The sequence below is a fragment of the Pseudorasbora parva genome, chromosome 24, assembly GCF_024679245.1.
Source record: "Pseudorasbora parva isolate DD20220531a chromosome 24, ASM2467924v1, whole genome shotgun sequence".
NCBI lineage: Eukaryota > Metazoa > Chordata > Actinopteri > Cypriniformes > Gobionidae > Pseudorasbora > Pseudorasbora parva.
In genome coordinates, this window is record NC_090195.1 from 29,488,868 (window position 1) to 29,510,758 (window position 21,891).

Genomic DNA, 21,891 nt, shown 5'->3' on the forward strand with positions numbered 1-21,891 from the left:
CTGTAAAGGCTGGGCCAACTCCATATTAAACCGAACATATTAAGAATGGCATGTCATTAAAGTTAAAGGGCTAGTTCACCCAAAAATGAAATTGATGTCATTAATGACTCACCCTAATGTCGTTCCACACCCGTAAGACCTACATTCATCTTCGGAACACAGATTAAGATATTTTATATTTTAGTTCCAGAGCATATGCAGTCAATGCCCACTATACTGTCCATGTCCAGAAAGCTAATAAAAACATAATCGAAGTAGTCCATATGTGACATCAGTTGGTTGATTAGAATCTCTTGAAGCATCAAAAATACATTTTGGTCAAAAAATATCAAATACTATGAATTTATTGAGCATTGTCTTCTCTTCCGTGTTCCTCCAAAAAGATTCAAACGGTTAATGAATCAGTGAATCGATCAATGCTTCGGGTCGCCAATGTCCCGTGATTTTAGCAGTTTGGCGGTTTGACGCAATGGTGACTCGAATCATTGATCGATTCACTGATTCATTAACCGTTTGAATCTTTTTGAAGGAACGGAAGAGAAGAAAATGCTGAATAAAATCATAGTATTTGATATTTTTGGACCAAAATGTATTTTTGATGCTTCAAGAGATTCTAATCAACCAACTGATGTCACATATGGACTACTTTGATGATGTTTTTATTCCCTTTCTGGACATGGACAGTAAAGTGGGCATTGACTGCATATGCTCTGGGACTAAAATCTAAAATATCTTAATCTGTGTCTGAAGATGATTGGAGGTCTTACGGGTGGGGAACGACATTAGAGAAGAGTCATTAATAACAAATTTCATTTTTGGGTGAACTAACCCTTTAATGTGCATGCAAAGGCAGGCGTCCCAAAACTTTTGGAAATATATGCATGATATACAGTAGGGGGAAAAAGTATTTAGTCAGCAACCAATTGTTCAAGTTCTCCCATTTAAAAAGATGAGAGAGGCCTGCAATTTACATCATAAGGACACTTCAACTATGAGAGACAGAATGAGGGGAAAAAAAAGTCTGATTTTTAAAGAATTTATTTGCAAATTACAGTGGAAAATAAGTATTGTGTCACCTACAACACCTACAAAAAAAGCAAGATTTCTGGCTTTCACAGAACTGTAATTTCTTCTTTAAGATGCTCCTCTGTCCTCCACTCGTTATCTTTATTAACGGCAGCTGTTTGAACTCATTATCAGTATAAAAGACACCTGTCCACAATCTCAAACAGTCAGACTCCAAACGAAACTGAATAAATGGGTCCATGTAATGTGAGATTGTGAGTATAAAACTCCTTCCATCAGCAAGGCATTGAAGATAAAACATGGCTGGGTCTTTCAGTATTACAATGATCCCAAACACACCGCACGGGCAACAAAGGAGTGGCTTCGTAACAAGCATTTCAAGGTCCTGTGGCTGGTTGCACAGGCTGTGCACAAGTAACAACTTAGTACCCATTTCTGTAAAAACTAGGCTAAGTTACAAATTATGCACTACAAAATATTTTTTTGCGTTGCACAATTAAACGTAGCTGAAGTGTAAATCTATGTATAAACTAAATATTTACAGAATAAGGAGTAACGGTTGGAATAGTAGACAGACTGAACATAATAATAAGCTGTTGTTTTACATGACAGACTTTAATTCTTTACACCTATGTGATAATGCTGATATTTACACTTATATTTTAAGAGAAAAAACATTATGTGAATAGATTTCTTTGTTACATACTCTTTAACATAAACCTGTGCAAAACAACGCGCCACTGCATGCATCTGTCCAACACGATCTCATGGTCATGCGTATAAATAGTACGAGTTTGCAATCTCGTGAAATGTATACGCCAAAATGAGTTTTGGTGTGCGTATGGTACGCGGTTTTTCGCGTGCATATGAGACACACTTTATGGCGTGCATGACACGCTCTTGGGTAGGTTTAGGGTGGTGGGGTGGGGTTTTCGTATGTATAATACGCCATAAAGTGCGTATCATATGCACGCGAAAAACCGTGTACCCTAAGCACGCCAAAACTCATTTTGGCGTATACATTCCACGAGATTGCAAACTGGTACTATTTATATGCATTTTTGTGAGATCCGTTTCACCTGTCCCATTGCTCCGTGTTGTACATGTCATGATGTCAAATAAAATCAGTCATAATCAATAAATGTAATTTCTTTTCTTTTTTTTCCAGTATTTGTTTATTGATCCTTATTAATGTTATTTCATATACTGAATGCTTCTGAATGTTATTTATATAGCTATAAAAGCACTTAAGTTATTTACAGTTAAGTACTGTACTTAATGGAAAATTATTTTTACCATTGGTTACGAAGCAAAATAAGTTATAAAAATGAAGGATAAACTGAAATTCAGGGCATTTCAACACAACTTCTGCTCATGTATTTTAAGGCTGCTATTGGATCATTGAGAGTAAACGTCATATGCGACTACGCATTACTTCATGGAGAGCTTACGACCTACTAGCTACATTCTGCCATAACATCAAATGGTGCAACCGAAAAAGGACAGAGTTAGGTACAAACTAGCTAGAAGTTACTAAGCCTCTAGTGTGGACTTTACTTTCAAATTTAAGAAAGAACTTACGAATGACTGATGCAACCCTACCTGGGAGTGGCCTAGCCAGTCTTCAGATCTCAACCCCATCTTTGGAGGGAGTTGAAAATCCATATTGCCCAGCGACAGCCCCAAAACATCACTGCTCTAGAGGAGATCTGCATGGAGGAATGGGCCAAACTACCAGCAACAGTGTGTAAAACATTGTGAAGACTTACAGAAAATGTTTGACCTCCTTCGATGCCAACAAAGGGTATATAAAAAAATATTGAGATACTTTTATTTTTGACGAAATACTTATTGTCCACCATAATTTGTAAATAAAATCTTTAAAAAATCATGTGATGTTTTTTCTTGATTTTTTTCCCCTTCTCATTCTGTCTCTCATAGTTGAAGTGTACCTATGATGAAAATTACAGGCCTCTCATCTTTTTAAGTGGGAGAACTTGCACAACTGGTGGCTGACTGCCACACTGTGTGTGTGTGTGTGTGTGTGTGTGTGTGTGTGATATATATATATATATATATATATATATATATATATATATATATATATATATATGTAGTGTGTGTGAAATGTAATAAAATAATGTAACATTTGGTTTGTCATCAGAACAAAACATTTTAATAATTTAATTAATTAGAAAATAATGCAAAACACATTTCAAACCAGCCTTGTTGTATACAGGCTACACCCATCTTATGTAATTGACATAAAATATATAAAGAATTTAATAGAGAATTTAATAGAATATTTAATAATAATATCTATAGTGTGTGATCAGAAAGGTATGATGAAGATACAGGATCAATTGGACTAAATAATAGACAAACGTATTAAACTGAAGAAGATGCCAATTAAAAGTTGTCTTGAATTCATTGTGAAAACAAATGTTACATCCACCAGGTGTAGTGCCCATGATCACCACCAGAGGACACTCCTCCTGTCTCCCTCATCTCATCATGAACTGCATTTTCCATAGCCCATTGCCTGGACTCATTATGGTCTAATTACTACAACCTGTGAGTGATTAACTTGCTTATACAAGTCCTGTGTGTTCATTCACTCTCCGTGAAGTCTTGTTTGAGTTGTGTGCTTGTTAATGGTTGGCTCTCTTGTTTACCAGGCTCTGACTGTCTCTCTGATTATCCTTGCTTGCTTGTGTTTTGGACTCTCTGGACTCTGCTATCTGGATTTTTTGCCATGTGGTTTTGACCCTATGCCAGTTCTGTGCATTACCCTTAGTAAAGCTTCATTTGCTTGCACACGCACACGCACATGCTTACAGGATTATTAGGAACACCTGTTCAATTTCTCATTAATGCAATTATCTAATCAACCAATCCCATGGCATTTGCTTCAATGCATTTAGGGGTGTGGTCCTGGTCAAGACAATCTCCTGAACTCCAAACTGAATGTCAGAATGGGAAAGAAAGGTGATTTAAGCAATTTTGAGCGTGGCATGGTTGTTGGTCCCAGACGGGCCGGTCTGAGTATTTCACAATCTCTTAATTACTGGGATTTTCACACACAACCATTTCTAGGATTTCCAAAGAATGGTGTGAAAAGGGAAAAACATCCAGTATGCGGCAGTCCTGTGGGCGAAAATGCCTTGTTGATGCTGGAGGTCAGAGGAGAATGGGCCAACTGATTAAAGCTGATAGAAGAGCAACTTTGACTGAAACAACCACTAGTTACACCCGAGGTACGGAGCAAAGCATTTGTGAAGCCACAACACACAAAACCTTGAGGCGGATAATAATAATAATAATAATAAATAATAATAATAATAATAATAATAATAATAATAATAATAATAATATAATAATTCATTACATTTATATAACACTTTTCTAGGCACTCAAAGTGCTTTACGTAGAAGGGGGAATCTCCTCAACCACCACCAATGTGCAGCATCCACCTGGATGTTGCGACGGCAGCCATATTGCGCCAGAACGCTCACCACACACCAGCTGATTGGTGGAGAGGAGACAGAGTGATTAAGCCAATCAGGATATGGGGGTTATTAGGAGGCCATGATGGACAGGGGCCAAGTGGGCAAATTTGGCCAGGATACCGGGGTTACACCCCTACTCTTTATTGAAGGACATCCTGGGATTTTTAACGACCACACAGAGTTGGGACCTCGGTATAACGTTTCATCCAAAAGACGGTGCTCTTTGACAGTACAGTGTCCCCATCACTATACTGGGGTGTTAGGACCCACAAAGACCACAGGGTGAGCACCCCCTGCTGGCCTCACTAACACCTCCACCAGCAGAAACCTAGTTTTCCCAGTTGTTCTCCCATCCAGGTACTGACCAGGCTCAGCCCTGCTTAGCTTTAGTGGGAAACCAGTCTTGGACTACAGGGTGATATGGCTGCTGGCTACAACAGCAGGATTTGTGCCCTGGATGGGCTACAACAGCAGAAGACCCCACCGGGGACCACTCATCTCCACTACCAATAGAAAAAGAGGCTACACAAGCTCAACAAAATTGGACAGTTGAAGACTGGAAAAATGTTGCCTGGCCTGATGAGTCTCGATTTCTGTTGAGACATTCAGATGGCAGAGTCAGAATTTGTCGTAAACAGAATCAGAACATGGATCCATCATGCCTTGTTACCACTGTGCAGGCTGGTGGTGGTGTTGTAATGGTGTGGGGGATGAAAGCTTGAATCATTTCAAATTGGTTTCTTGAACATGGCAATGAGTTCACTGTACTAAAATGGCCCCCACAGTCACCAGATTTCAAACCAATAGAGCATCTTTGGGTTGAGATCTGGTGACTGTGGGGGCCATTGTCTCATTTTTTTTGTGGTGGAACGGGAGCATGGTGCCCTGGATGTGCATCCCACAAATCTCCATCAACTGCAAGACGCTATCCTATGAATATGGTCCAACATTTCTAAAGAATGCTTTCAGCACCTTGTTGAATCAATGCCACGTAGAATTAAGGCAGTTCTGAAGGCGAAGGGGGGTCAAACACAGTATTAGTATGGTGTTCCTAATATTCCTTTAGGTGTGTGTGTGTATAAATGCAGGGCCGTACTCACCATTGAGGTCCCCGAGGTCCGGACCTCGGTAATTCTCAGAGGTGTACATAATAGAAGTTGCAAAATAATAAACTATTCAGGCGGCGTGTACAAACAGGTGTCCTCGCCTCGTCCGGCGTATGTTTTCAATTGTTTCCAATGGATGCGCCGCACTTTTCAATAGCCAATAGCTGGCAGGTTTTGTCCATTTTTATGCATTGAGCGTCCACAGTTCAACTTTGGGTGAACATCAATGTCCAATCACAGTGGAGGAGAGGCGGGACAAATGCCACAACCACCAACCGGCGCTTCGAACAACGACTGATGTTTGACTTCACAACACTGCGAGAGCGCTTAATAATCAGGGATGCAAACTAATAACGTTTCCTTGACCTGGTTTTCTTGGAAGCCTTCAGTAAATTTACATTTACAACTTTGTTTTTACCGATACAGACGAAAATGAAAAGACTGCTTCAAACAAAGCTCAGCTTTGAAAAGAGAAAAGATACAGGGCAAGAGAAGGAGACTGGGGAAAAAGAAAGAGAGAAGATGATGGCAATGAGACATGATCTTACTCATTCAACATTAAATATATCAAGGTTATATGTTCAAATAATGTTCTTTACATAATGTAAATCACAAAAATGTACTTTAGCTAGGTTTTCAAAGACGGAGTCACACATATGTCGTCTTTGGCTCAATTTAACAACAAAACAGATTTTCAACAATTTGGAGTCTAATATTTTTGCAACATTTAACCAGATTCCCATTTATAAAAATCTGTTGTCTTCTTAAAATAATTTATACTGCACACTGACATGGTTTTAAAGCTACAGTTAGCTGACTCTTTGATTTTCTTAGGTCTTAAAATGCATATGTAATGGAGGGAAATGTTTTTTTTTTCAAACCCTCCAAAATTCATATTTGGACCTCGGTATTTAGAAAATCCTGGGTACGGCCCTGTATATATGTGTGTGTGTATTATATATATATATATATATATATATATACAGTCTTGTTCAAAATAATAGCAGTACAATGTGACTAACCAGAATAATCAAGGTTTTTAGTATATTTTTTATTGCTACGTGGCAAACAAGTTACCAGTAGGTTCAGTAGATTGTCAGAAAACAAACAAGACCCAGCATTCATGATATGCACGCTCTTAAGGCTGTGCAATTGGGCAATTAGTTGAAAGGGGTGTGTTCAAAAAAATAGCAGTGTGGCATTCAATCACTGAGGTCATCAATTTTGTGAAGAAACAGGTGTGAATCAGGTGGCCCCTATTTAAGGATGAAGCCAACACTTGTTGAACATGCATTTGAAAGCTGAGGAAAATGGGTCGTTCAAGACATTGTTCAGAAGAACAGCGTACTTTGATTAAAAAGTTGATTAGAGAGGGGAAAACCTATAAGGAGGTGCAAAAAATGATAGGCTGTTCAGCTAAAATGATCTCCAATGCCTTAAAATGGAGAGCAAAACCAGAGAGACGTGGAAGAAAACGGAAGATAACCATCAAAATGGATGGAAGAATAACCAGAATGGCAAAGGCTCAGCCAATGATCACCTCCAGGATGATCAAAGACAGTCTGGAGTTACCTGTAAGTACTGTGACAGTTAGAAGACGTCTGTGTGAAGCTAATCTATTTTCAAGAATCCCCCGCAAAGTCCCTCTGTTAAAAAAAAGGCATGTGCAGAAGAGGTTACAATTTGCCAAAGAACACATCAACTGGCCTAAAGAGAAATGGAGGAACATTTTGTGGACTGATGAGAGTAAAATTGTTCTTTTTGGGTCCAAGGGCCACAGGCAGTTTGTGAGACGACCCCCAAACTCTGAATTCAAGCCACAGTACACAGTGAAGACAGTGAAGCATGGAGGTGCAAGCATCATGATATGGGCATGTTTCTCCTACTATGGTGTTGGGCCTATTTATCACATACCAGGGATCATGGATCAGTTTGCATATGTTAAAATACTTGAAGAGGTCATGTTGCCCTATGCTGAAGAGGACATGCCCTTGAAACGGTTGTTTCAACAAGACAATGACCCAAAACACACTAGTAAACGGGCAAAGTCTTGGTTCCAAACCAACAAAATTAATGTTATGGAGTGGCCAGCCCAATCTCCAGACCTTAATCCAATTGAGAACTTGTGGGGTGATATCAAAAATGCTGTTTCTGAAGCAAAACCAAGAAATGTGAATGAATTGTGGAATGTTGTTAAAGAATCATGGAGTGGAATAACAGCTGAGAGGTGCCACAAGTTGGTTGACTCCATGCCACACAGATGTCAAGCAGTTTTAAAAAACTGTGGTCATACAACTAAATATTAGTTTAGTGATTCACAGGATTGCTAAATCCCAGAAAAAAAAATGTTTGTACAAAATAGTTTTGAGTTTGTACAGTCAAAGGTAGACACTGCTATTTTTTTGAACACACCCCTTTCAACTAATTGCCCAATTGCACAGCCTTAAGAGCGTGCATATCATGAATGCTGGGTCTTGTTTGTTTTCTGACAATCTACTGAACCTACTGGTAACTTGTTTGCCACGTAGCAATAAAAAATATACTAAAAACCTTGATTATTCTGGTTAGTCACATTGTACTGCTATTATTTTGAACAAGACTGTATATATATACACACACACACGCATAAAATGGTATAAACATGACATATAATTTAGTATTATGTATGATTTAATGTTTTACATACACTTACCATACAGATGGATGTCCAAAGACATATCAGCAAAAAGCAAATGCAACGATGTGTTGTTCTGTGAACTAATAAGAACACTTTAATGAGTGAAAATTTGCAAATGTGAACTAAAATATACACATTCTCTTACATCTACACTGTAAAAAAAAATTCAGGTCTCCAATTGAACATTTTCTAGTGACTGCTCACATCAAAACTTTTCAGTTGGCGAAATTGAATTGCTGTGTATTAATTGATTACGCAATATCTAGCTCCTTACCCTTACCGTACCCATTTTGACTAGATGCCTAACCCAAACCCTTACACTAAACATACCCTTAAAGGGATAGTTCACCCAAAAATAAAAATAATGATTTACTCATCCTCAGGCCATCCTATGTGTATATGACTTTCTTCTTTCTGATGAACACAATCTGAATTATATTAAAACATGTCCTGGCATGCTTTTCCAAGCATAATATTGGCAGAATGTCAGCCCAAAATTTAAAGCCCAAAAATGTGCATCCATCCATTATATAATCTGCACGGCTCCAGGGGGTTAATCAAGGCCTAATCAAGGTTAACCAAATTTTGGGCTCCCATTCACTGCCATTATAAAGCTTGGATTAGCCAGGACGTTTTTTTTTTTTTTTTTTTAATATAACACCAACTGTATTCGTCTGAAAGAAGAATTTCATATACACCTTGGATGGCTTAAAGTGGCTTAAATTATTTTCATGAATTATTTTCATTTTTGGGTGAACTATTTATTTTAACCTAATTTAAACTTTATCTCTAAAACCAAGTCTTGAACAGGCCTTTAAAGGGGTTTCAGAAAATGAGGACCAGCCAGAATGTCCTAACTTTACTCACTTTGTCCTCACTCTGCTGATTAAACTGGTCCTCACAAAGATAGTTGAACAAGTACACATTTAGTAAAAAGTAACAAAAACAACAACAGTATTTTGATTTATAATCTAATAATATGTATATTCATAATAAGCTCCCTATAAACTACTATTTACCTTTAGAATTAGCTGTGGGTGGAATGAACATGGTCACATCCAATGGCTTCCTATAAGATACTGCACAGTAACAAGTATCATGGTGAAACTTGCAGCGTTGTTCTGAGGGTGGGGCTTCCAGAATGCCAAACCGGCTGTGTGTACATTGATACATTGACAATTAATTTTTTGTTACATGTTTTCAGTTTTTCAACAGTTACATTTAAAACAACAAGACTGATCACCCTTGTAACACCGCTAATCATTCTTTTAAAACCTGACCTCAATATGTAATAAAAACAAATTTGATGCAGATATTTACAGGCTCTCTCTCTCTCTCTCTCTCTCTCTCTCTCTCTCTCTCTCTCTCTCTCTCTCTCTCTCTCTCTCTCTCTCTCTCTCTCTCTCTCTCTCTCTCTCTCTCTCTCTCTGACCAGTTTCTCAAATACTTGGGTCACTTTTTTAAAACTCCAATCATGGGCTAAACTGTAGATCATTCATCACAGCTTTGGCACAAAATACATTTAATAACTACTGTGGCGAGCGAGAAGGAGCGGAGTCGTCACCGGCGTTTGCCGTGGGCCGGAGCCTGCTGCCATCCGCCATGATGGGGAGGAGGGAATGTGATATTCACTGCCGGCTCCCCTCAACCGGAGGAGCCACCGCCAGCCGTTTACACAAACATATCCTTCTCAGTACGAGTTATGAAGGAAGAGAACGGCATCAACAGTTGATAATAAATTTTGCAGAATGCAGCTTTTACTGCATCATTTGAAACTGTGATACGTTTTCCCTCAGTCATTTTTTGCTTTATTGGTTAATGTTTGCTTTATGTCGTCTGCTGTATTGTGACTGAACTAGCGCACGAGAGCAGTAGCACATGCAAAACATTTCAAACATGCAATCAAACATGCGCTACAAATTTAATTAGCAGAAGTTACCGATACCCCTTTTCCATTTAGGCAGCATACTGATTAAAATTATTTTTTACTGCTTGTTAAATTGCTTAATTTAAATGAGCCAAAGCAACACAATTGCTGTACATTTTGTCCTAACTTAATTTGATTCTGTTCAATCTACTTATATATAAGTAAAATTGAAGTCAAACTTAATCAATTTGTGTTGTGTTACATGAATGATTTGTGTTGCATTAACTGAAACTGGGCGGGGCTTGTTAGTTCCCAGCATGCTTTGCATATTGTTAAATCAAGAGAGAGTAAATGTTGTTATTTTATATGTAAAAGTGTTATTTTATGTATTTTTGAGAGGAATTTGAAAGGGGGAGACATGATTGTGTTTTATAGTGTTTAATATTCAGTTATGTTGGAATTATTAGACTAATTTAAATTATTGTGCGTTACCATCGGGGAGAAGAGTGCAGCATTTGCTGTTGCTGTGGATTGTTACAGCTAATGCCAAAATAGCTTTGCTCAAAGACTTTTTAATGCTTAGCGTATCAAAGCTACACTGTGTGATATTTTCCCCCATCTAGCGGTGAAAAGGTATATGACCATCCAGTGAATAATAGTTTCTGTTCCTCTTAATTCTGATTTTGTTTTAACTTCTACGGTGGCCGATTTAGTCCAAGATTAACATGGCAATCCCCCTCTACACATTCGACACGGTGCCGTTGAGTGTTAAAATGCGAAAGGCGAAGCTTGAATTTATTGGTATGTCCCTCTTTGGCTAATGTACTTTCAAGATGGAGGAGCAACATGGCGACCAGCATTCGAACCCCTCACCCGTATGTATTTTCAATGGCATATTATGAACTTACGAGAATACTTTATTACTTGAAAGAAGTAAATATGCATTAATGAGCACATATTTTTTAAAGAACTAAGTATTTTTAGCTAAGAATAAACTAAAAAAGTTACACAGTGTAGCTTTAAGGTTGCTAATGTGTGTTATTTCTAGCTAGCAGTTTGTCAACCAACTAGTGCAGTGTTATAATTCAGATGTGTAACATTAAAATATATTAAACTGAAGTGGATGAATGAATATATGATGTTGAATGTTTGAATCATGTCAGGGAGTCATATAACATTCACTTTGAAACTACTTGAGTCACTTAAATTGTACTTATTCCATGATGTTGGAGTTACACGAACAAATTTACGGAAAAACGAATGTTTTTCTTAACTTAATTGATTCATGTGGGACTGATGTACACAATTAAATCATGTAAATCCCGCACACTTTTTTCCCAGTGTGCTGGTTCAGACCCAGAGCCTAGTTTCAGTTCTTTGTCTTTCCACACCCAAAGCACCAGCCCCGAACCAGGAAAAGTGCTTCCTAAGTAGCACCAAAACCTAGCTGGGCTAGAAGCAATTTACAATTTGCAAAAAACATTGCTGGGGGCTGGTTTACCGTGACCAACAAGATGAACACAAACTTGAGATCTGCCATTTTTGAAATAGCAGCTAATTGAGCTAATAGCTGCTCGACTAATCTCCGTACATACAACTCACGGTGAGCTGCATGCATGCGTTCGATTCACTGTGTTTTGATGCTGATGTAGGATCATAAAGCCATGATCATCAATAGTAATGTGATGTTCGCCATTGTTGATGGAAGGCTTGTTCGAGATGCATTGGCGCTGTGCAGCCCGATCGCCGTATGACATCAAAGTACAGCGAGAGCATATGACTCCTTATGCTTTTGAATCGCTCATGCTGTATTTTGATATCATACGTGGATCGTTCTGCGCAGCACCGTTGCATCTCGAACAAGCCTGTTTGTTTGAATTTCCCGCTACCTTGCTACCGGTACTGAGAAAGATGAGACCTATACAGTGACAGAAGACCTGGCTCTGTGGTGGCTCTCTAACCTGTGGAAAGACAAACCGGTTCTTAGAAGGCTCAGTCGAACCAACTCAGAACTGGCACTAGCTCTGAACTAGCACCCGGGTCATTCTGGTGGAAAAGGGGTTTGAATGGTACACAGAATTGAGGGTATGCATTGGCGTCACTTTCCCACCGGAACACGCCCCCTTGCCCAAAACTGAGTGGCAGAAGTGCTGCTGCATGAATGGATTTAATAGAGGAAAACATGAGTAAAACAATTTGCTGTTTAAACTAAAGGTTGGATTTGAGTGTTCCTTACAACTAACCAAAAATTCAATGATCCATTGATATTGACATGCAGCCGTGAACATTGTGTTTTCTTGACATTTATATGACCCTGATTTTGACATAAATATTTATCACTGTCAGTCTCTGCATTGTGACTGTGCACAATGACCTCTCCCTTTATAAATCACTGAAAGCTGTTCCTTATTCAATGAACATGATCTTACAAAGTTCAAGTTTAATTAGTGAAACTGACTACACAATGAATCTCTTATTTACATAATGTCTAAACTTTGTTAGAGATGATTTGCATGCGCACTGTAGCCTGTTGCACAAAGCTGAGATTAGTTTGAGCAAACTCTGGTTTTTTGGGCTCAAGAAGGTGGATTGGTTTTTATCAGTGTTCATCACCATGGTAACTTACACTACACGGCTAACGACGTGCTCTGAAGCAGGTTTTATTCTGGGTTGGAGACAGTGGCGATGCCAGAGGGGTGTCCAGGGTGGCACTGGACACCCCTGACACCTGACTGGCCACCCTGGGTGCCACCCCAAAATTTAGTTTGCCCTTTCCATTTCACCTAGAAAAAAGCATCTATGTTGACATGCAGCGGCGCTGCACATTGTTCATTTTAACGTTGAATAATATGAGAATATTAACATTAGTTGCTACCAAACAGATGGGGGTCTGTCACGTCACAAACAAGGGAAAAGGGTGCGAGGACTCAAGTGCAGAAAATGATAATTTATTATAAAATAAAACATAAACTCAAAACAAAACCCACGAGGGGGAAAAACACATAATAGAATAATATAAATACAAACTTAAACAAAACAACAGAATCACGGGGAGGACGGAAGACGCAGACATTACACAAGGATCCAACCCAGACTGACAAACACAAGGAGATTATAAAGGGAACCAACAAGGCAGATAATGAGGGAGAACAGGTGGGGCAAATTAACCAATAACACTAATCAGATGACAAGGGGGAGGGATCTGACAATGACACATGCTCAACATAACAAACCCACAAGTGCACACAAGACAGGACAGGCATGTGACATTACCCCCTCCTTAAGGAGCGGCTACCAGACGCTCCACTAGGGACGGGCGGGACAGACCAGGGCGGCACGGGAGGGACAGACCAGGGGGGCACGGGAGGGACTGACCAGGGGGGCACGGGAGGGACAGACCAGGAAGAAACAGACAAGGGAGGGGTAAACAAGGGAGGGACAAGGAAAACAAAAAGTTCAAGAGGCCACGGTGGCACACAAAGTTCGAATGGCCAGGACGGCCCGCCGAGGTCGGGAGGCCCACCGAGTTCAGGCGGCCAGGGCGGCGCGGTGAGAGCAGGACTCCTGGGTGGCGCGGTGAGTGCAGGGGGCGCCAGGGAGGAGCGGTGAGAGCAGGACGCCTCAGCGGCGCACGGAGAGCAGGACGCCTCAGCGGCGCACGGAGAGCAGGACGCCTCAGCGGCGCACGGAGAGCAGGACGCCTCAGCGGCGCACGGAGAGCAGGACGCCTCAGCGGCGCACGGAGAGCAGGACGCCTCAGCGGCGCACGGAGAGCAGGACGCCTCAGCGGCGCACGGAGAGCAGGACGCCTCAGCGGCGCACGGAGAGCAGGACGCCTCAGCGGCGCACGGAGAGCAGGACGCCTCAGCGGCGCACGGAGAGCAGGACGCCTCAGCGGCGCACGGAGAGCAGGACGCCTCAGCGGCGCACGGAGAGCAGGACGCCTCAGCGGCGCACGGAGAGCAGGACGCCTCAGCGGCGCACGGAGAGCAGGACGCCTCAGCGGCGCACGGAGAGCAGGACGCCTCAGCGGCGCAGGGAGAGCAGGGCGCCTCAGGGGCGCAGGGAGAGCAGGGCGCCTCAGCGGTGCAGGCAGGGTGTTGGGGAAACTTCTCCAGTCCAGCAGTATCCACCGGCACTGGGACCACCGGAATACGATCTGCTGGCATTGGGACCACCGGAACATGATCTGCCGGAACTGGGACCACCGGAACACGATCCACCGGCACAGGGACCACCGGAACACGATCCACCGGCACAGGGACCACCGGAACACGATCCACCGGCACAGGGACCACCGGAACACGATCCGCCGGAACTGAGACCACCGGCACACGATCCGCCGGAACTGGGACCACCGGAACTGCCTCCGGGGCTTCGGATAAAGCCCTGTGCTCCTTCCACGCATGCAGGACTGCCACCACAAAGCATCCCATCACAGCCCTCCAGGCCGTTTCCGGACTCGGGACCACCGGAACGGAGTCCACCGGCACAGGGACCACCGGAACATGATCCACCGGCACAGGGACCACCGGAACACGATCCACCGGCACAGGGACCACCGGAACACGATCCACCGGCACAGGGACCACCGGAACACGATCCACCGGCACAGGGACCACCGGAGCACGATCCACCGGCACAGGGACTACCAGAGCACGATCCACCGGCACAGGGACCACCGGAACATAATCCACCTGAACTGGGACCACTGGAACAGGCACGGAGGGAGCCTTCCTTCTCCTCCTCCGTTTCAAGACCACCAGAACTGGGTCCATCGGCATTGGGACCACCGAAACACGATCCACCGGCACCGGGACCACCGGCACAGGGTCCACCGGAAGTGGATCCATAGGTACCACCGGACTCCGGAGAGGGGCCCTCCTCCGCTGTCCAATGAAATAATCCACAGTCACCTCGAATGTTGCCCCCTCCAGTGCCCTCATTACAGTCCAATCGAATGGTTTGTCGAGGGCATAATTGAAGAGCTCCTTAAGAGTTTCATCTCTGTATCCCAGTCCCTCTGCAGCCCTCTTAAACTCCTGTGCAAATTCCCTCAGATCAGTTCCTTGTTGCCGCATAGCTCTAAGGGAGCTAAACTGGACTATACGGTCCCAGAGGGGACAGGAGATAGCAGAGGGAGGGGATTGCGGTGACCTCTTTCTCCGCTGAGTCCTCATATTGGTTGGATCCTTCTGTCACGTCACAAACAAGGGAAAAGGGTGCGAGGACTCAAGTGCAGAAAATGATAATTTATTATAAAATAAAACATAAACTCAAAACAAAACCCACGAGGGGGAAAAACACATAATAGAATAATATAAATACAAACTTAAACAAACCAACAGAATCACGGGGAGGACGGAAGACGCAGACATTACACAAGGATCCAACCCAGACTGACAAACACAAGGAGATTATAAAGGGAACCAACAAGGCAGATAATGAGGGAGAACAGGTGGGGCAAATTAACCAATAACACTAATCAGATGACAAGGGGGAGGGATCTGACAATGACACATGCTCAACATAACAAACCCACAAGTGCACACAAGACAGGACAGGCATGTGACAGGGTCACGCACAAGCGCAGAGTTATTCAAAATCCTGTCACGCCATTCACATGGTTCTCCATTAAACGGCAATTTGTCTCAAAACGTTTTTAATGTGTAATGACTTCACCCTAGGCTGGAGCGTAGGAGACATTTTTCAGTATTTTTCTTTCTGTCAAAGTCGATGTTTATGGAGAGATATAGCTAATTTAGCCATTGCGCTTTTTTCCATTTGTGCAGTTCTTACAGCAAAAAACATCGACGTCACTTTTTCCATTCTTGAAGGGAACTTTGTTCGACCTGTATGTTATGTTGACTAGATTCACTGTTTTGCATTGCCACCTTGAACATGAGAACGCGATACGTGTGGCGCGGCATGTGGCGCTTCATCAATAGCGTGAATACGGAGAATGCGTCTTGTGCTTGAACGGACATAAAGGTATGCCAAAAATAGCGAGTAACCCATCATAGTAAACACAGTCGGCTACATCTTACATGAATATAAGATGAAATCAGATGTACAGTCTTGTTCAAAATAATAGCAGTACAATGTGACTAACCAGAATAATCAAGGTTTTTAGTATATTTTTTATTGCTACGTGGCAAACAAGTTACCAGTAGGTTCAGTAGATTGTCAGAAAACAAACAAGACCCAGCATTCATGATATGCACGCTCTTAAGGCTGTGCAATTGGGCAATTAGTTGAAAGGGGTGTGTTCAAAAAAATAGCAGTGTCTACCTTTGACTGTACAAACTCAAAACTATTTTGTACAAACATTTTTTTTTTCTGGGATTTAGCAATCCTGTGAATCACTAAACTAATATTTAGTTGTATGACCACAGTTTTTTAAAACTGCTTGACATCTGTGTGGCATGGAGTCAACCAACTTGTGGCACCTCTCAGCTGTTATTCCACTCCATGATTATTTAACAACATTCCACAATTCATTCACATTTCTTGGTTTTGCTTCAGAAACAGCATTTTTGATATCACCCCACAAGTTCTCAATTGGATTAAGGTCTGGAGATTGGGCTGGCCACTCCATAACATTAATTTTGTTGGTTTGGAACCAAGACTTTGCCCGTTTACTAGTGTGTTTTGGGTCATTGTCTTGTTGAAACAACCGTTTCAAGGGCATGTCCTCTTCAGCATAGGGCAACATGACCTCTTCAAGTATTTTAACATATGCAAACTGATCCATGATCCCTGGTATGCGATAAATAGGCCCAACACCATAGTAGGAGAAACATGCCCATATCATGATGCTTGCACCTCCATGCTTCACTGTCTTCACTGTGTACTGTGGCTTGAATTCAGAGTTTGGGGGTCGTCTCACAAACTGCCTGTGGCCCTTGGACCCAAAAAGAACAATTTTACTCTCATCAGTCCACAAAATGTTCCTCCATTTCTCTTTAGGCCAGTTGATGTGTTCTTTGGCAAATTGTCACCTCTTCTGCACATGCCTTTTTTTTTACCGAGGGACTTTGCGGGGGATTCTTGAAAATAGATTAGCTTCACACAGACGTCTTCTAACTGTCACAGTACTTACAGGTAACTCCAGACTGTCTTTGATCATCCTGGAGGTGATCATTGGCTGAGCCTTTGCCATTCTGGTTATTCTTCTATCCATTTTGATGGTTGTCTTCCGTTTTCTTCCACGTCTCTCTGGTTTTGCTCTCCATTTTAAGGGCATTGGAGATCATTTTAGCTGAACAGCCTATCATTTTTTGCACCTCTTTATAGGTTTTCCCCTCTCTAATCAACTTTTTAATCAAAGTACGCTGTTCTTCTGAACAATGTCTTGAACGACCCATTTTCCTCAGCTTTCAAATGCATGTTCAACAAGTGTTGGCTTCATCCTTAAATAGGGGCCACCTGATTCACACCTGTTTCTTCACAAAATTGATGACCTCAGTGATTGAATGCCACACTGCTATTTTTTTGAACACACCCCTTTCAACTAATTCAACTAATTGCCCAATTGCACAGCCTTAAGAGCGTGCATATCATGAATGCTGGGTCTCATTTGTTTTCTGAGAATCTACTGAACCTACTGGTAACTTGTTTGCCACGTAAAAAATAAAAAAATATACGAAAAACCTTGATTATTCTGGTTAGTCACATTGTACTGCTATTATTTTGAACAAGACTTATGTCTGGTATTGGATTCAATATTGTGCATTTGGTCTTAAAGTGACCGCAACAGCCTTTAGCCTATCCTTCAGTCTATCATTGAAGTGAATCAAAGAACAGCTAGTATCTAGTTTTAACATGGATTAACCTATGTTTAACTTATACAGTGAAGATTATGCAGTGTCATTACGTTTGATTATTCAACTTCTGTACCTGAATCACTGTGACCAGAAACTTCAATCACTTCATTCTTAGCACTGTTCTTACTGTATTGCTAACTGCTCACGTGTATTCAATAATGTTTTAAATGTATATTATTAGGCTAGGCTCGTAGTTTTTGCTGTGGAATATCAGCTGAGAATTGTGGAATTTCACTACTATCTACTGAGGCCTGTTGTAAGAAGCTAGCTGAACAAACTCTGAGTTTCAGAGTAGGTTTAGAGTTGACAAATCCAGATAAATCCAACCTGGTTTAGATCAAGTTCAACCGTTTCTCAAAGCTTGGTATGAACTTTCTCTGTCAACTCAGGTTTAATTCAGAGTTAGCGTTCAACTCTTAAGCACGTGCACCTGAAAGTGTGACATGTGCGGTAAACAGCCAATCACAGTGTCGGTTTGATTCACTTCTCTTCTGAAGATTGAAAGATGGTTTTGAAAGTTATTATGAAATTAAATGTGTTTACAAGGCAGGAATAAACACTGCTGCAGCGAAAGATTGAGATCTGACTAGGCTATATCAATGGATATATATATATATATATATATATATATATATATATATATATATATATATATATATATATATATATATATATATAAGAAATTTGCCTAATAATTATAGGTTCACAAAGAGCTCAAATTAATACATGTTGTTTAAAACAATTATTAATGCATGCATTATATTTATATTACTATTTGGCTACTTGTCAATTAATATAATATTTATATTAACATATATGAATTAAAAGTGATTATAATTAATATAATATAAATATAATAAATAGTTAGCACCAAAAGATAAACAATTTTATTTCAAAAGTTTCTTCATTATAAACTGCTTTAATTTGGAACGAGAGATACAGGATGTGTGGCTTTATTGTGTCTTTACTTGTAGCTGATTGGCCCAGTTTGTGGTTGCGATCTCTAACCCAGAATAAAACCTGCTCCAGGTGATGAACACTGATAAAAACCAATCCACCTTCTTGAGCCCGAAAAACCAGAGTTGCTCAAACTAATCTCGAACTTACCTGGGTAACAACTGAAAACAGCTTTGTGCAACAGGCCACTGGTGGCTTGATTTATTTTTTATTAAGATTGAATGTATATTTTTTTTTGCACAATTATAAATTAATCTAATGACAAAATAGGGTGCAATTCACCTTTATTCCACAAGGTGGCGATATCTAATATGAATGATGAAGTGACGTTTCACTCATAGTTACCTCTGACAGAAAATGAGACAATAATAATTATAATCTGCATAATTTGAAATGGCTTAGTTGTTTACTGCATAGAGCAAGTACTAAACACGATCAAATATTAGTGTCACTGTCTCTTGATGATGGATGTGGTCAAGAAGTTGTCAGTGATCAAAATACTGATTTTGAAGACGTTGACAATGAGTTTGGAGAACATGCGTGAGATGCGTGAGAATGTTCCGGTAACCGAGCTCTGATGAGGACATATGATGATGGTATAAAACATCTGCTCAAACTGAAGCCTTCCAAACTCCAAAAGGAATTAAATATGTTTTATTTTATTCTTCTGTAACTGTTACTCTAACATCAGGAGTTTTATATTATCGCGACAGGTAGAATTCTACCCATGTTAAATATAGATCCGGGTCGCTAACGACCGGAATATGTAAGAATGTTTGGCGAAACACACATGCATTTAAGGGTTAATAGGGTATTTTCTACACTGGTTTGAGCCTCTCTCCTAAACACTGGGTTTTGATGGGCATGCCCCACTGGATACTTGGAAGTAAACGTCCACGGCTAGGATTGGTTAAGATTTGCATATTTAGAGAGCTTCAGCTCTCCTCTCAGTTCACGGGAGGGATTGTTTTGAACGCGGCAACCGGAATGATTCTCTCACAGGGCTTGCAAAATGTCTTTATCAAACAAACACAATGATCCTCCACCACCATTCCAGACGAGGAAGATGGCATCACCTGCCCGGAGTGGTTTGGAAGGCTCCACTCATGTGCAGGAATTCAATAACTCGTTTTAAATCACTATCATAAGTCTTTTCTTCCTATTTTTTAAGGGAGCTATCTGGTCCTTTAACAATTTGCAGCATGATATCCAGCAATGGAGCGCTTAAAGCAAAGGCTAATCTGAGATCTCTCATTTGCCGGGCCTGGTTTCTATAAAAGCTTTTGAGTACAGAAGTATTTCTGCGTACAGAACTTGACATTACAACTGACGTTACTGTTCACCCTGGTGACGCCCCTGCTATCGGCAACATGTGAAAACCAGATGTAGCGTAGCAAAAAGTGGCTGAGGATATAGGCAGGCTATTGACAGCGCTGCATTCGACTGCAGGGTTGCTACAACATTAACTAACTATTACAGAAAATGGCCTGAGGTCTCCTTTACTCAGACTGTCACTACGGATTCTGTGATTTTGTTTCTGTCATCAGTTTTCAGCCGCCATAGAAATCCACTGAGTATAGTTACTGATAACGGTGTTCCGTTTACTTCTTCTGCTGTAGAGAGGTCCAGCTGTGTGCTCAAACACACTGTCCAAGTGTCATCATCCAGCAACATCAGCCATGGAAACCTGTGGTTAACTTTTTATAGGTGGACCGTGCCACTCCACATGCGCGTGATAGCACAAAAAGAAAGATGAAAAATAAAGATGTACACAGATAAATCATTAATAATAAATACTGAAATATTCCATTAAAAAATACATTAAATTACTTTAAATTAGATTAAGTAAAAAACTACAAACTAGAATTGTCCATTTTTGATGTCATGGTGACTTTAAAAATGAAGCTTCCAGAAGGAGGTTTTGGCAGCAATGCCATAGGTTCCTAGCCTAGAAATCTAGATGCACCCTAAATCTAATCTGCCGCAAATATCGTCTAGCAACTCTCAGTAGACATCTGAGCTTTAAAAAACAAACTCTGGTCAGGCCAATCACATCATGTATAGAGTCGGTGGGCGGGGCTTAATATAATGACAGCAGAGTTCCGTTTGCGTGCTTCTAGTAAACGAACGGCGGTCTTTCGAATCAGCTTTGACCACGACTCTGGAAGATTTGGAGTTAAGCTTTCTCTAAAAAAAAGAACAAAGAACAGGACTGAAGTCATGCTTACAAGGAAAGATGTGTTCAGAATTTTACAACGAGCTCCGCTTCACGTTGCTCTGGTTGGTTGTAGCGCTATCCTATCGCGTGCAGAGGGAGTTTGAAAGACAACCGTTGATCCCGCCCCTCGGATTGAGCCCTGCCAACTTTCCAGACCAAACATCTTGATGTGGGTCAGGCTTGTCAGGCCAATAATTACACTAAAAATGCATGTGATTAAAAACAAGTCTACAATCCTTAAAATGCAGGTTATTTATTAGCATTGATAATCTCACGAAGAACTTTAACATAGATGGAACGTTTCCAAAACGTTCTTTATAGTGGAAAAAGGTTTCTTGGTTTCTTTATAGTGGAAAAAAAAGTTTTCACAGTAAGATAAAGATGGTTCTTTTAAGAACTGCCCTCAGAGTCATTATTTCTCTGAATTCACTGTTCTTTGGGGAACCTATATGGCATTGCTTCCAAAACCTCCTTCTGGAAGCTTCATTTCAAGTCACCATGAAATCAAAAATGGACAATTCTAGTTTGTAGTTTTTTATTTAATCTAATTTAATGTATTTTTTTAATGGACTATTTCAATATTTATTATAAATGATTTGTGCACATTTTTATTTTTCATGTGCCCTCAAAGTTTGAATCAACCCCCCCCCCCCCCTTGCTTTTTCGGTGCCAAGGCGGGACAACCTGTCACTCACATGAGATCAC

General features: G+C 40.9%; 1 protein-coding gene across 1 annotated transcript in view; it reads right to left on the minus strand.

Moving 5' to 3' along the window:
* The window catches only part of LOC137064241 (NXPE family member 3-like), a 33,090-nt gene extending 23,623 nt beyond the window's left edge, over nt 1-9,467 (minus strand). Inside the window, exons 1-2 of the mRNA XM_067435609.1 lie at nt 9,338-9,467; nt 8,334-8,398 (exon numbers count right to left, since the gene is read on the minus strand). Of these exons, the coding sequence (XP_067291710.1) occupies nt 8,334-8,398; nt 9,338-9,368 (96 nt within the window). The 5' untranslated portion in view covers nt 9,369-9,467. The remainder of the gene's footprint in view (nt 1-8,333; nt 8,399-9,337) is intronic.
* Nucleotides 9,468-21,891: the final 12,424 nt, after the last annotated feature.